Below are 13,879 nucleotides of genomic sequence, written 5' to 3' on the forward strand. Positions count from 1 at the left end.
CCACGCCAAAGAAAAATGATTCGTTATAGGAATCGACCCCAATTCATAGTACATTAGACTCCACTTTACTCGGTAGCGTTGGGACTGTTAATAACAACCGGATACCGAGCTGAAGACTTCAGCCAATTTAATGTTTTGCTAAATAGATCGAAGAAAAATTGACTAATTTGACCGGTACTGAGTAAGGAGTATAATGTATAAGCAATTTTTAACCATGTGTATCTCACGTAAGCCACGTGAAGCGGCCTGGATCTGACCCTGCGGTATTATTACGTGGTGTAGGAGAAACTGATTTCGTACCCCTCAACGCGTACATGATAAATAGACGACCTCTTCGTATGATTCTTTAATATATAGATAAGTATTAAACCGTCTGGCAATAAACCTGTATAAACCATTGGTTGATCAGAGACGTACGTGCTATACAACGTGTATGTATTGTGGTGAAGATATATTAGTTCCCAGGGAAAAATCCCCCCCCGTTACAGAAAAATCACGATTATTACAAAATGGCTTTTGTTTGAAGAGAGCTACGATCCCAATTATTATAATAACTTTAACTATGGAATATTGTTCATGTGGCACAGAATCAATTTGAATAATAACACAATTTTTACCTGTGCCAAAAATCAACCGTGTTATCCGAATATATTATGCATGCAACCTTCATTAATAGGAGTAATAATGATAATAAACCAAATGAAATGAAGTAATATCCATAGTTACAGCTCTCTGTTTATCTATTGGTGCGTTTTATTTACAAATCGGAATAAATTTGAATATCTTATAAATATATAGTTTGTTGTCGAGTTTCTCGTTTCAAATTCTCCGGAGCTGTGTCAACTTAACTCTTGTGTGTTGTTTGTAATAGAGAGGATAAAGCAAAAGTAAGCGCTTTTGGTATGGAAAGTAATGGCACTTCAGTGAATTGGGCCCATGGTAAGAATCAAGATCATGCAACTCCTCACATTTGAACTGAAAGGAAAATATATTTCCAATGTCTGGGATTCGAATCTGATGCACGAACAATTGGTCTTGTAAATAGATTGATGATTAGAAACTTTTCACCAGAAACAAAAGTTTTAGGATATTCCTCAGTCACCAGTTCCAATAAAATCCGAATAACCCAACACAAAGATTAAGTAAGATTGATGATATGTAATATTTGTCTCATGAAAATAATATATTTTGATATATCCAAGTAATATAAATGCAATAGTAATGACATGACCAGCACTATAAACTACAGTATAATATTTACAAATTCTCGAGGAATGAGTTTACTATCTTCTGCTCGAAGAAGGTTGTTTATCAGTGGATGCCGAGTAACTGAAAATAACAATCACAATAGTTATAGTAACATTATTATAGATTCATCATGCTATGAATGAGTTAGAAGTATTTTCTCACCTGCCCAGTTGACCTCCAGCCATGCTGAAAAATTTATTGAAGTCCATACGTAGGAGTAACTGAGCTAAATGTGGACTCGATTGATGACTTTGAACACTGGACAATATCCGGAATAATAAACCAGATTGTACCTGAAAACTCTGTATGAAATAAAACAAATATCTCTCAGTAATGAGTTCACTTCATTCAGGTTGTAACACTACAGATGCTTGCAGTAGGCCTACCTTAGACAGTTCTTCTAATTTATTTGTTTCGGCTTCCTGACTCGGAGCTTCGCCTTGCATCAGAACGCAGAAATTGTTGCAAATCTCTAGAATTTCTTTCAAGTAACGCGACACCTGCAAATACCGGTAAGAGAAAAGAATTTATTACGATTATTTCCAAGGGAAAAATACGAAGCTTCTTCGAAAAACTTACGGTTTTCATGTGTAGGAATGATTGAACTAATAACGCGGCCAGAAACTGATCGTGAGCCAATCTGATAGCTTCGAAGTCATGAGTAGCTTCGATCTTACCGAGTAAAATACTGTACTGAGATTCAATCACATCAACCTACAATCAATTAAACAAACGTTCCTTTTACCAAACAAATTCTACATTCTCGCTATAGATATCAAAACGAACGATTATTCGATGAATATAGAACTGATACCTGTAGATAGTACTGCAGATTATCGAGAAGGTAAGCCATATGATATCGTAGCAACCATTTCAATCTCGCTTGTTCTTCGTTTAGACTTTGTTTATTTTGCATCTGCTCCGCCCAACAATTCTGCAACCTCAACTGAACGCGTTTCAGCGTCAGCAAAAACCGGAATAATTTATTATACCTACGAAACGAGAAATAGTTTAATGAGAGGAACGTCATCTGAAAAGGAGTTTTAAAGTGGAATGATTTGAATACAGTACTTGTCTAATGTTGAGTTTGTGAAGAGTAAATGTAACGGCCATTCTACAGTACACGTTAGACCTAATGCACTCCATCCGTTGATGACTGAGTCTGTGCGAGATGGCTCTAAAATAACAAACATTCAAAACTTTTAATTTCTTTAACAGTTAGCTCAGCTCGGAATCCTGTACACTCGATGACATTCCAAACACTACAGGCCCAGAGGTAGGTTTTGGGGGCGTTCTCATGGATCCAGACCCTGCCTTCGCACTGAGGTGCCGTTTTTGCCAAGCCAGAGATAGCTAAAACCTATAAATTTCACACTCATCCTGTCAGAATTTGCATCTTTTAGATGTATTTCATCAAAACTATATTAACACCGAGGGTGGGACCCCCACTAGTGGCTTTTGCCATGGCTGCATTATCCAAGAAATGCCATTTCTTTCCTTCTGTACTCTGGCCTTCCGATTATTTTCCTAGATCCGCCATGAGACCCCGCTGTAACTTCAAATCTAAGACAAAACAGTTGAAAAAAAATTGCATTATTTTCATTCTTACTTTTGGAAAGGATTTTATTAGAGTTGATTGTCAGCTGAAAAGCTTGAAACAACTGATCATCTTCTACTTGTAAAACCATGCGTGCGGCTTGGTGGAACGCGAAATTTACATCTATCAAAATAGACAATGAAATTATACAGTGAAAATCAGGTTTTATAACCGCTTAAAGCTCAACGATTCATACCCATTCTTACCGTGTTGTGTGTTAGCATTCGGAGGATGATTAAGAAGTTGTCTTTCGTTGCACGTATCGATAAACGCTAGGAATAATTCACCGCGACCGAGTAAATACATATCCTTCATCACTTGTAAATGTGTATATAAATGATTCTCTTCAAGAACCATGTGCCACAGACGCTAGAAATATAAACAACACAACATAATCATTGATAAAACACGATATCCCTGTTGTGATGCAAATCCCGCTAAAACAGCAAAATATATTACCGTATTATTACAATTATTACTGTATCTATTAAGTCATGTAGCCTACATTTATATTTGAATCTATGTCCTTTAATTATTCAGTCTGTAAAAATGTTCTTCACGTGAATTTTTGTATTTTTGTATTCTTATCTTTCCTCTTATAGTCTGTACTTTTTGTACGAAATAAAGACTTATGATTATTATTTATTATAAATTCTGAAAATTTTTCTTTTCTTTTAGTTTTGACTATATTTTAATAGTCATCTTAAAGGAAACATTGTCGGAATTCATATCATACATAGACAATAATCAACCGATGATTGAGTCAGTAGAGGGGGAAAAGTGTTCACAGAACAGGGGGTCAGGAGATAAGGGGCCAGAAAAACTGCTGTCAGGAGGACAGGGAACAGAACTGAAAAGTTTTCGTTACCTCTGCAACACACATTCGTACTTTGCCGACGACTTCTTCGAAATTCTGAAGATCAAATTCTCGATGTTTCGAAAGATTGTAAATTTCTTTGGCAAATTTTTCTTCATTTTCTCTCAAAACAGAATCTAAACAGAGAAATCAGTGATAGAGAGAAAATGTTGACTTCATAAAATCCAATTGTTAATTCATTGGTCTTACTGTAATGCATGAAACTTGTTATTTCATGTTTCTGCTCAAACATTTGAACCGATTCGCCGACAAATAATATTTTCTCTCCGAGACTCAGAGGTATATACGACGGGAACATGTCGCTACGGATACTGAATTCTTCTCTTTTATTCGGAATCGACGGTTCATACATCGAACTTTGCTAAAATGAAAGAAAAAGAAAAACATCACACATGTTGGAACTGTGAATCAGTAAGATCGCAATAACCATGATGGAGAACAATACATGTCAAATCCCACAATTGTTGAAAAAGTATATCTAAAATACTGGAAATATATCGGATGATTCCACTGCCACCTGACCAGTTTAATTTTTTCATTTTTGACCGAAGAAAGACTGCAGACTCCACGTCTGCGTGTACAGAGGAAGAAAGAGATTGTGCATAGAAAACAATATAATATAGATTTTACATGTAGTATTTCAACAATTGTGGGATTTCACATTTATGTTTGAACTGCGATGATCTTTTAAACAAATTCATGCTGACGATACCATAATAATCTCCTGTAACTGTCGCCCGGTGATCCCGCCTATCCCGAGATCGTCGTCATCGGCCATCGCCATAGCAACAGCGGTCGGAGTTTCGTGTTGGATGAAGAATTCGTGATGTTGATCCAATAGAACGCCTTGTAACATCCATATAGATAACTGTTTATACATTACACCGTGACAATAATATAACAACCTGAAATATTAACATATCATCTAACTATGATTGTGGACAGACAGATTCGTTCCATCAGTCAGAATTATAACACTTACTCATTAAGAGCATCTTTAACACTAGTTAAACCAGTTTGACTGTTCTTGTAAATAACGTCCAAAATTTGACAACCGTGACTCTGTAAAAATTAAATCAGATTTCAATCTCAAACATTATGATTCAACGGTCCAATTTTTTAAATCTCTAATCCGGATTAGATCAAAATGTAGGGTTAACTGATCTGGATTGCATCTACTAACCTTCTTTACTGTGATTTGTTCTAAAAGCCCAGTTAATGCGACAAATAGATATCTAAACTGAAATCGAAATATTCAAACGTTTAGAATAAGATGAAAATCACAGGACTCTAAACCTTAAAACCAAGTTAAGACTTAAAGAATTAAAATTAGTTAATTTCCAAATCTTCGATCATAATTGTGAAGCCGGTTTCACTGTTCTCTCAGTAGGATAGAAATATTTACCTGTTGTAATTCACTAGATATATACATGACAGTAAGATGTGCATCGGTTAAAATTTTTTGCTCAAGTTCCAATAATTTCTGTTTATAGGGAGCTAACGTTTGAAGTAACCCATCACAGAATGCTGTCAGATATAAACCAGGTTTCAAACCAGATTTAAAACAATCATCTGAAATTAAGAGAATTAGATCAACTAGCCTGGACAAAAACAAGGACATATAACTTTAGAGAGTTGTAGGGTCTACCTACAGTTTAGGTCACCTTTCCACTGTGGTGGTGCTAGTGTAATGGTAAGGCTGGGTTCAAAACTATTCATTAAAGACACCTTAACCCGGAACTGAAGTTGCTCTGATATGTGATGTGTGGTTTTTGTACCATCAGCTCTGAACTCTTCCTACCCTAACCCAGCACCCGGTGTGCCCAGGCATCACGCCATGGGTAAGGGCTTACCTTCTTTAAGCGCAGGACAACAGGAATGCTCGCTTATAAAAGAGTTGAACGCACAATATTGACTGCCGAGCTTCAGAAGTTGATTCAATAAATTTTCTTCCTCTTTCGAAAGAAAAGGCAAATCAGCAACAACCTGAAAATGTCATGTCTCCATGTCAGTTATACTGACAGTCGTCACAGAGGGTGGCAAAATATAGTCAGATTTGTTTACTTTGATAAGAAAGCCTGAGGAGTGAACTGAGTCGAGTGAGGTCGAGGACTGGATCGGGAGAGAAAGAATGAGGAAGGAAGGCCTCCTTTTTTATTTAAAACTTACTCACCTTTATCTCAGCCGATTTCATAACAAATATATTACCCGGGTACCCGGCTAATGCCATAAATAACTCATGCAACATCCTGTCAGTGAGTGGTGAGAGGGTTTTCACCGCCTAATAATATTAGTAAGAAAACCGCCGCAAATTTGTATTTGTTTCATTTCATTGAATTGAATTGAATTGAATATGAGTCATTCTGCAGAATTTCCAGAACCTGCTCTCAGAGGTGAGCTGGCCTCTCAGGGCAGAAACCTACCCTCAGGGGCCGCGGTCAATAAAAACTAAAAATCCATTCACCAGATTGAGCTGAAACGGTGGAAAGTCAAGATAATAGGGAAAATCTAAACAAACAAAAGTTTAATCCGCAATGCCCACGTTTATTATCAACAACTATTCAAGAATATATAAGAATATAGAATCAGAATTGGTATTTTACTGAAAGAAATTAAAAAATAAAACTACTTTTCATCAATATAAAGAAATGAAAAAAATAAAAATTTATTTCGGAGAGAAAGTGGCGCGTGGATGATAGTTTTACGGTTCTCACCTGCTTAATCCAGCGGCTGACACGAATACGATTTTTGCTAAAGGCCACAGTCACCCGTAAGTACCAGAATAAACAAAATGGCGGCTTTTTGAATGGCTTAACGTGATTCAGAACGACACAGGTGACATTAGTTAGTTACCTAATCGTTGGTGGTAAGCTTTTATAATCGGATGGGCTTATACCAACGTTAGGGATGACAAGGACCAAAACACGGTTGAAAAAAGTAACACTTCAAAAATATACTTTCTATTCACTTCAGTCCACAATTAATGGCTTAATTCACAAACTAACACAGGTACCTTTCGAAATAATCCAATTTTATGTATGTTTCGAGTGATTAATCAACATTATTTTGAGAAATTAATTAATTTCTCCACAAATTTCGCCATTGGCCGCCATTTCTCTGTATTGCACATGTGGCATGATAAGACAAGGGGACCTACAAGGATTTATATAAAACTTCCAAGACGAAACGACAATTTTTATTTTTGATGGTTTTCCAACTTTTATTTCAAGTCTTCGTGTTTTCCATAATAAATAATAAAATAATAAATTTCTGGTAAAAGAAAAATGTGAATAAGTGTTGATTTTTTAATTTTTTTAAATTTCGTCGTTTCGCTTTGTTAGTTTGTGCTGTTGTCCTGGCCTCAGTCCACAGGTGCCAGCACCTCCAGTAATTTTCAAAATGGCAGCTGTTGACTGGACGGAAATTTACTCTCACTTTACGGCCGATTTGCACATGGATTAAGATCGTCAGGTGAGGTGTTATAGGTATCAGACAAACTACGAATCTGTTGTGCGTCGATTACAACAAAAATGAGACAGATATCTTAAGAGACAATGAAATGCCAGGCAAATTACTCGTCAGTCAAATTGGCTGACGAAGATTTCATACAAAAATGACCTTCCCATTCCTGACTGTGGTTTGTGAAAATATCCGATCGTGAAACTAAACCACAGACAGGTTACTGACTAAGGTGACATCTAACATCCGCGTTGCTGGCTTGCAGCTAATAACTAGGAAGTAAGTGTAAATATAACTTTATCGAAAGAGGTGACGACATTTAAATCGAACTCCTTAAAATATGAAACCCCATCAAGTTTACATCCGAAATCCCTCCCTGACCCTGTGTAAGTAAGTAATGAAATTTCTGGCCTATTTGTAGCCTAAATGAAGTGAAGGCACCGAAACTGACTTACGCTGGGCCACCTGTGAAACTCAAATCAAGCCAAATAGACATTAGTTTATATCGTATGTCTACATACGATATAAGTTTGTTTGTTTAGTTTGTGCCAGTTTGTTTGTGTCATTCAACTGCTTGACAGTGGTTCCGTCTAGCAGCAGCTGTGGAGTGCGAGTGTCCAATATTCGACTAAAAAGATGGCTGCAGGATTATATCGAGCATCATCAATTGATTTAGTCACCGATGAAGGACATCATGAGATTCAGTTATTACTTGGTGATATTACATTATTGCCCCCTGAAGATAAAGTCGATCTTCTTATGATTTCCGCTTTTCCTGGTAATAATAAATACACCGTTAATTGACCGACCCGGGACTGAATTCATCGGTGCTATGAAACTATCGTTATATTTCAGGTGATTATTGCGCCACTCCGACGTCTGTGATTGGTGCGTTAAAACGCTCGTTTGGAATCAACGTGCGCGATTTAGCGCGAGATAAAGCTGAAGATTTGAGAAGGAATTTCAATTGTTGGTTCTCTCATCCACTTCCAGATGGTTTGCCCTACAAGTAATTACACTTCATAATCAAAAACATTATCGTGTTAGCGACAATTGATCAATGACCAACCCTGTATCCCTGTATGATAATGAGAAATCTTTCATTGTTGGTCCTTAATACTGGTTTTATCCACCATCAATTGTGACAAGTCCCTGTTGTGTTGTCTACTGTATTCTTGATTCCTTCTGATTTGCTTGATTTTAAACATTTTCAGACGACTTTTATGTTTTGAGCAACAAGTGCGTGATTTCAGCCACCCGAGTATGTTAATAGGAGATGTTTTTCGATGTATGATTCCAGCATTCAACAATCAACCGAGTTCCGTTATAACTCCTATTCTCGCGTCTGGCGATCAGGTGGGTCGATTTATCCACATCATATCAAATTCATTCATATTCTACATTGTATACAACTTGCACGCAAAATTTCATTTCGATAGTTTTCATACTAATCTGGGACCCAGTTCCACAGTTATTCTCCCACGTTCACAAAAAAGTTCTCAATTTTTGGTTTAGACACTGTTTAAATACTTATGTTTTCACTCTTTTGGGACATTGGACTTCTGGACCCAGTTTCAAAAAAGGTTGATTTAATTTCTCCAATCATTAAATCTGCATCTCAATTTCATTCAGGAGTTAATCATATCTGGGCATTTGTATATCCTTACTCAAAACTGTTTCAGGGTCATGTACGGTATGGGATGTATCTAGTTTGTTGTAATTATTTTCCAGAACTGTGATATAAATGTGATGTTGACATCGATGGTAGTTGCAGCGTGTAACTGGATCACTGCTGGATTACCTCTCGTTTGTCTCAAGATAGTTGTTTTCACGAGAGAACAATTCACCTGTGAATCGGATATCAAATCATCTTATCTCAATGGTCTCATCGATGTTTTCAATAAACAGAAATTGAAATGGGAGTCTCGAAAAACTAAATGGAAGGTTAGTGCGAAATTTCACTCCAGTTTTACGTAATGACTTGAGAGTCAAAATCAATAATAAAAATATTGATTATTAACCCAAAGCCATGTGTACCATTTATTGTGTGAATTGTGGGGATCATCACTTTTTGAAAGTGATAAAATGTCCGGTGTTTGTAGTTACGTTTCACTCGAAAATGTCTTTGGAAAGGTTCTAAACACATGTGAAATGTGAATGATAAAGAATTGGAAGATTGATGCCAGAAGTTGTCTAAATAAGTTGGATCCAGGCTACAGATACCTACACAATTTAGCATACAGTCTCAATGGGTAACATGTTTGTCTTTATTTCACTGACAGGAGGTTTCTATACAGTACGATGTATTCCTGTCCTACAGTCGCGAAGATCAGGATTACGTAGAAATGATACGAAAACAATTATTACTTGAAAAACCGGGACTTCGTATCAATACAGAAAAACATGAACTGGACTTAGAACAAGCTTGGCAACAGGAGATCTATGATACTATGATTGTCTGTCTCAGGTAACTGTCATCGCCTGTCTCGGATATCTATTCTGGTTTACTGTTGAACAGTACTGCCAACCAACCAACCATCCCTTATTTCTAGAGACATTCTCTTCTGAATAATGATCTGTTGTTCCTCCTTGATTATGGCAAACTCCATGGAATTGAAAATGAATCGGTGTCCCTTCAAGTTTTAAGAATTTGGTCCATTGTCTTTCTTATTGGCTTATCTTGTCCCAGTCCCAGGAATTCATGAGTTGCGGGCAGTAAGACCGGCAAGAGACACTTGGGCTCATCCACTCTGTACAGAGTGACAACCTTCAGGCTGTGGACAACGACATTATGTCTAACCATGTTTCTTTGAAAATAATTCAATCAATAATAAAAATAACAGGATATTGATAATGAATATTTTCAGAGTGATAACCATATTGAGCCCGAGTTATTTACAGTGCTCCAGTTGTTTAGATGAATACAATATGGCTTTATGCTGTAATCGAGTTGTAGAACGCCATGTTTTAGCTCCTGTTTATCTAAAACAAGTTCAAGTGATGCCGACATACATGCTCGTTACTCAATATATAGATTTCAGGTATTTTATCCGTTGATGTTGTGTTTATCATTTGTTTTTAGAGTTCTGCCCGTTTTAACGCAGAATTACCTGACATCATTAGAATGTGTCGAAGAGTATAATATCGCACTGTGTTGTAATCGAGTGTCATCGCGTGATATTTTAGCACCGTTCCTTTTGAAAACGATACCTCAATTACCCGTTTATATGCAACTGATTCAATATCTGGACTGTAGGTAAAGTTTTATAGCTGTTATGCACTTTGGGGCCATCCATGAAATACATAGCTCAAAATGACAATTTCTAAACCCCCGCTCTATAATGCAATTTTAAGCATCACAGTATGTTCAAAGGGAGAAGTGGCTGACTGTTTACCCCTTCACCCCATGTATGCATGCTTGTATTATGAATGGTCCCTTTCAAAATCTGTTTGTACATAATGATAATGCACAGAAAAATTTCTATACTAAACCTGGGTTAGATTTCTTTTTGTTATTCAAATATATTTCTCAGGATCACTATGACTACCTGATAAAAGAGATATTTCTATTTTCAAACTCGACAGGATTGATGATGGAAGTTTCGATAAGCTGATAACCGGCTGTAGAACGTTTGTGAAATCCGAGTTGAGCGCAGGAATAAAGCACGCGACCGCCGCACGTAAACAAACGGATTACGACGTTTTCATTTCATATTGTCATAAAAACACGAATAAAGTCGCGTTGTTTCTGGAAACGCTGCAGAAATTGAAACCAGATTTGAAGATTTTCTTCGACCGAAATGAGCTGAAAACAGGTATTGATCGTTTGCGGTAGATTAAGATGATTTCTGTGGAACCGGGTCCTGAAGAGCAGCTCATTGATTGTTTATTATATTCTATAGGAGCTTCGTGGCAGCAGATATTGTACGGTGCTATAGAATCCAGTGACGTAGTTTTAGTTATGCTCACTCCTGATTACATGAATTCAAGTGTTTGCTGTGAAGAGTACAATCTAGCGCTCGCCTGCCACACGTCATCTGTAAGTACCATTTCTCGCCCTCTTCATGCAGAGATATTATTTACTTTCCCCTCGGCATCCGCAACCACAGGTATCATTTAACAACAGACTGATTTTAACTCTTGGGTCAAACTCATCTGTGGAACTGTGTCCTGTATTATAGTATTTTGTTTTGTAGGCAGTAGATGTGAATTTAGTTCCCGTATTGATAGAAGATGTAGATGAGTCATTGCAGCGAGGTTATTCCTACGTTCCTGTCGTGGATGGCCGAAATACGCATCAAATCGCTTCAATAGTCTGTCAGAAAATCATCAATTTCTTGGACAACGGAGAAATCGATCCGAATATCTTCCAGACTAATAAGGTACTGCAGAATGAGTTTCAGTGCTATCTAACTGTGGATTCTTATACCATCAATATGTTGAGGACTTACTGAAATGATGATTTACACTTTATAGGGAATCTAAATGGAAGTAAAATTTGGGACTCAAAGATAGAGCATACAACTTATGGCTTATCGAGTTGAAATAATATTTTGAATTCTTGAAATATTTTCAGACCAAGCATCATCTCGACTGGCTGATGGCTAAGAATCGTAATTCATATTTCCGAGAAAATTTTACTCGTAAAGCCGGAAAATTCATTAAAAAACCAGTTGAACGCGAGACGACTGCGGATGTGGAAACGACGCATGAGAATCGGTGTGATATATTCATCAGCGTTAATGATTCGGACAAGATTTACGCGTCCTGTCTTCGCAAGATTCTTAAGTTTAAATCGGACGAACTGGAGATTCATTTCGATACGGAATCCGAGGCGAGTCAGTTGTCGAAACTGGAACGAGCGAAAATCATCGTCGCCGTCGTGTCTCCGGCGTATTTCACTTCGAAACGCGAACAACAAGAGTTTCATAGCGCCCTCTGTAGACATCGCGCTGAAATAGGTAAACAGGTTCTCTATGTGATACAGATGTCGCAGTTGTTGGATAAACCGAGTTACGCTCATCTGATTCCGTGTGATATCGCGTGTTATGATTCGATTTGGAAGGATTTGTCGTGGGTTGCCAATCAGAACGGCGTCACTCCATTTACCGAAGCAGCTGATAAAGTGTGGTATCAGTTTAAATGTGACGAACAGATGAATATGAAGATTTTCACTGCTCTCGACGCGGCCTCAGAGGTTATTATAGAACTACTCACAACTTCGAGGTATGTTTTAATGTTTTAGATGCTTTCCTCAAATTCAATGCATTCACTGCCATCATAATAATAGTGCTGCCCCTGTTGCTACTATGAGTTATCAGGAACAGTGTCACTTCTGTATGCCAGAGTACAAATGACTAACAGCGAATAAAAATCATTAGCAACGGGCAAACTCGATATCTCGGTAGTTGGCAGTAATGGTGTTACACGGTATTTGAAATTGATATCAGTGTAAATATATTATAGATCAGAAGAGAAGAACATGATTATCAGGAATATTATAGCTATGGACATGAAAGTCGACCCCAAAGAACGAATTCCAATCCCCGATGGGGTGAGTAGAGGCAACCTCAAATGCTTGGGTTTCTTTAATAAAGAGACAGTTTGTATCGTTTCATGTGATGTTTATTTCACAGTTCATAAGAACAATTACGACGAAGACTGAAACTGGTGATGAACATGTTGAGAAAACTGATGTGATGGATTTCAGATCGGAGAAAGTTCATGTTCTTGATTTTCCTGAAGAGTCCACTGGTGCTACTGAGACCGATGAGTGTACAAACACTGCGCAGCTGAAGGAGCCTACAAACGCTGCACTACTAGAGGAGCCGAAAGATGGTGCACAACTGAAGGAGCCTACTGAAACTGCACAACCAAAGGAGTTTGAAGACTCGTCACAACCAGATACATCTACAAATACTGGTGAATCCGAACAGCTGAAAGATAGTGAATCAAATCAAATAGTCGATGATGCTCGTACTACTAGTGTTAACAATCAAATATCATCTAATGGTACAAATGATGAGGTGAAATATGGACGAAGTCGTAGTTGTTCATTGTTATAATACCATCCAACGTACTTACCTATGTATTATTCAGGTATTGACAAGTTACTTAGGTATTTGCTTGGCCGAGTGAGATTGCCAAATTTAATCAGTCACTCGGCCGAGTAAAGAACTTAACTTTTACTAAGCTGGGCTGAGTGGGTTGTCGAATACAAACTATCACTCGGCCGAGTAAACAACTTTCTAGTATAATGCTCGGCCGAGCAAATGCCTAAGTAACTTGTCAATTGGGACAGTATTTTATAGCTCTTTTATTCCATACTACTTATATCAACCGTCCTGTGTATTCGAGATACCATAAAGTTAAGTAATGGTGAAGATACCTCGATATATAAAACTAAACTGCTGTGATATTACTTGAGTGTATACATCGTTAGTATCATATCAAATACGGATTATATCCTAGTCTGATTTATCTTGAGTGTAAAAAACTTTTGATAATTTTATAGCCATATATATATATATAATCTTATTTATTATACGTGTGTCTTATACAGAGATTACAATACATATATACATACATACAGATCTACCGGGTACATTCTTATCTCTTCGAGTCTTATTTTGCGATTGAGGATTAACACCGAGGACACCATACTTGTAACCTTACCAATGAGATGAGTACAGCTGAAT

The 13,879-nt window shown here is 37.3% G+C and overlaps 2 protein-coding genes across 4 annotated transcripts; one reads left to right on the forward strand and one right to left on the reverse strand.

The window, feature by feature from the left end:
- Positions 1 to 1,166: 1,166 nt before the first annotated feature.
- On the reverse strand, positions 1,167 to 6,469 carry LOC141905952 (gamma-tubulin complex component 4-like). 2 transcript variants are annotated; one of them, XM_074795090.1, is made up of 18 exons: positions 6,437 to 6,469; positions 6,146 to 6,195; positions 5,896 to 6,003; positions 5,576 to 5,708; positions 5,128 to 5,294; positions 4,906 to 4,962; positions 4,705 to 4,784; positions 4,435 to 4,627; positions 3,912 to 4,083; positions 3,714 to 3,838; positions 3,052 to 3,214; positions 2,858 to 2,968; positions 2,320 to 2,425; positions 2,063 to 2,240; positions 1,828 to 1,962; positions 1,635 to 1,748; positions 1,411 to 1,550; positions 1,167 to 1,329 (listed from the first exon to the last, which is right to left on the reverse strand). In XM_074795090.1, exons 3-18 carry the CDS (start codon positions 5,968 to 5,970, stop codon positions 1,284 to 1,286), a joined length of 1,995 nt encoding a protein of 664 aa, XP_074651191.1. In that variant the 5' UTR covers positions 5,971 to 6,003; positions 6,146 to 6,195; positions 6,437 to 6,469; the 3' UTR covers positions 1,167 to 1,283. The 2 variants fall into 2 exon arrangements, with proteins under 2 accessions (XP_074651191.1, XP_074651183.1); XM_074795082.1 differs by lacking the exons at positions 6,146 to 6,195; positions 6,437 to 6,469 and having other exon boundaries at positions 5,896 to 6,069.
- Positions 6,470 to 7,007: 538 nt separating this feature from the next.
- Positions 7,008 to 13,738, forward strand: LOC141905942 (uncharacterized). 2 transcript variants are annotated; one of them, XM_074795060.1, is made up of 13 exons: positions 7,008 to 7,460; positions 7,603 to 7,959; positions 8,037 to 8,190; positions 8,396 to 8,537; positions 8,913 to 9,125; positions 9,464 to 9,648; positions 10,264 to 10,437; positions 10,767 to 10,996; positions 11,084 to 11,220; positions 11,378 to 11,563; positions 11,758 to 12,407; positions 12,648 to 12,735; positions 12,818 to 13,738. In XM_074795060.1, the coding sequence occupies exons 2-13, from the start codon at positions 7,818 to 7,820 to the stop codon at positions 13,244 to 13,246; spliced, it is 2,730 nt and encodes a 909-aa protein (XP_074651161.1). In that variant the 5' UTR covers positions 7,008 to 7,460; positions 7,603 to 7,817; the 3' UTR covers positions 13,247 to 13,738. The 2 variants fall into 2 exon arrangements, with proteins under 2 accessions (XP_074651161.1, XP_074651171.1); XM_074795070.1 differs by lacking the exon at positions 7,008 to 7,460 and adding an exon at positions 7,494 to 7,571 and having other exon boundaries at positions 7,763 to 7,959.
- Positions 13,739 to 13,879: the final 141 nt, after the last annotated feature.

This window comes from Tubulanus polymorphus, chromosome 1 (assembly GCF_964204645.1).
Source record: "Tubulanus polymorphus chromosome 1, tnTubPoly1.2, whole genome shotgun sequence".
Lineage (NCBI taxonomy): Eukaryota > Metazoa > Nemertea > Palaeonemertea > Tubulaniformes > Tubulanidae > Tubulanus > Tubulanus polymorphus.

Coding starts and splice junctions, on each gene's coding strand:
- LOC141905952 (XM_074795090.1), bottom strand. CDS start 5,970: ATGTTGCATGAGTTATTTATGGCATTAGCCGGGTACCCGGGTAATATA. Junction 5,709..5,895: donor TGAAATCGGCTGAGATAAAG/GTGAGTAAGTTT, acceptor TGACATTTTCAG/GTTGTTGCTGATTTGCCTTT. Junction 2,426..2,857: donor TAATAAAATCCTTTCCAAAA/GTAAGAATGAAA, acceptor TTGTTATTTTAG/AGCCATCTCGCACAGACTCA.
- LOC141905942 (XM_074795060.1), top strand. CDS start 7,818: ATGGCTGCAGGATTATATCGAGCATCATCAATTGATTTAGTCACCGAT. Junction 8,538..8,912: donor TTCTCGCGTCTGGCGATCAG/GTGGGTCGATTT, acceptor ATTATTTTCCAG/AACTGTGATATAAATGTGAT. Junction 10,438..10,766: donor ATTCAATATCTGGACTGTAG/GTAAAGTTTTAT, acceptor CAAACTCGACAG/GATTGATGATGGAAGTTTCG.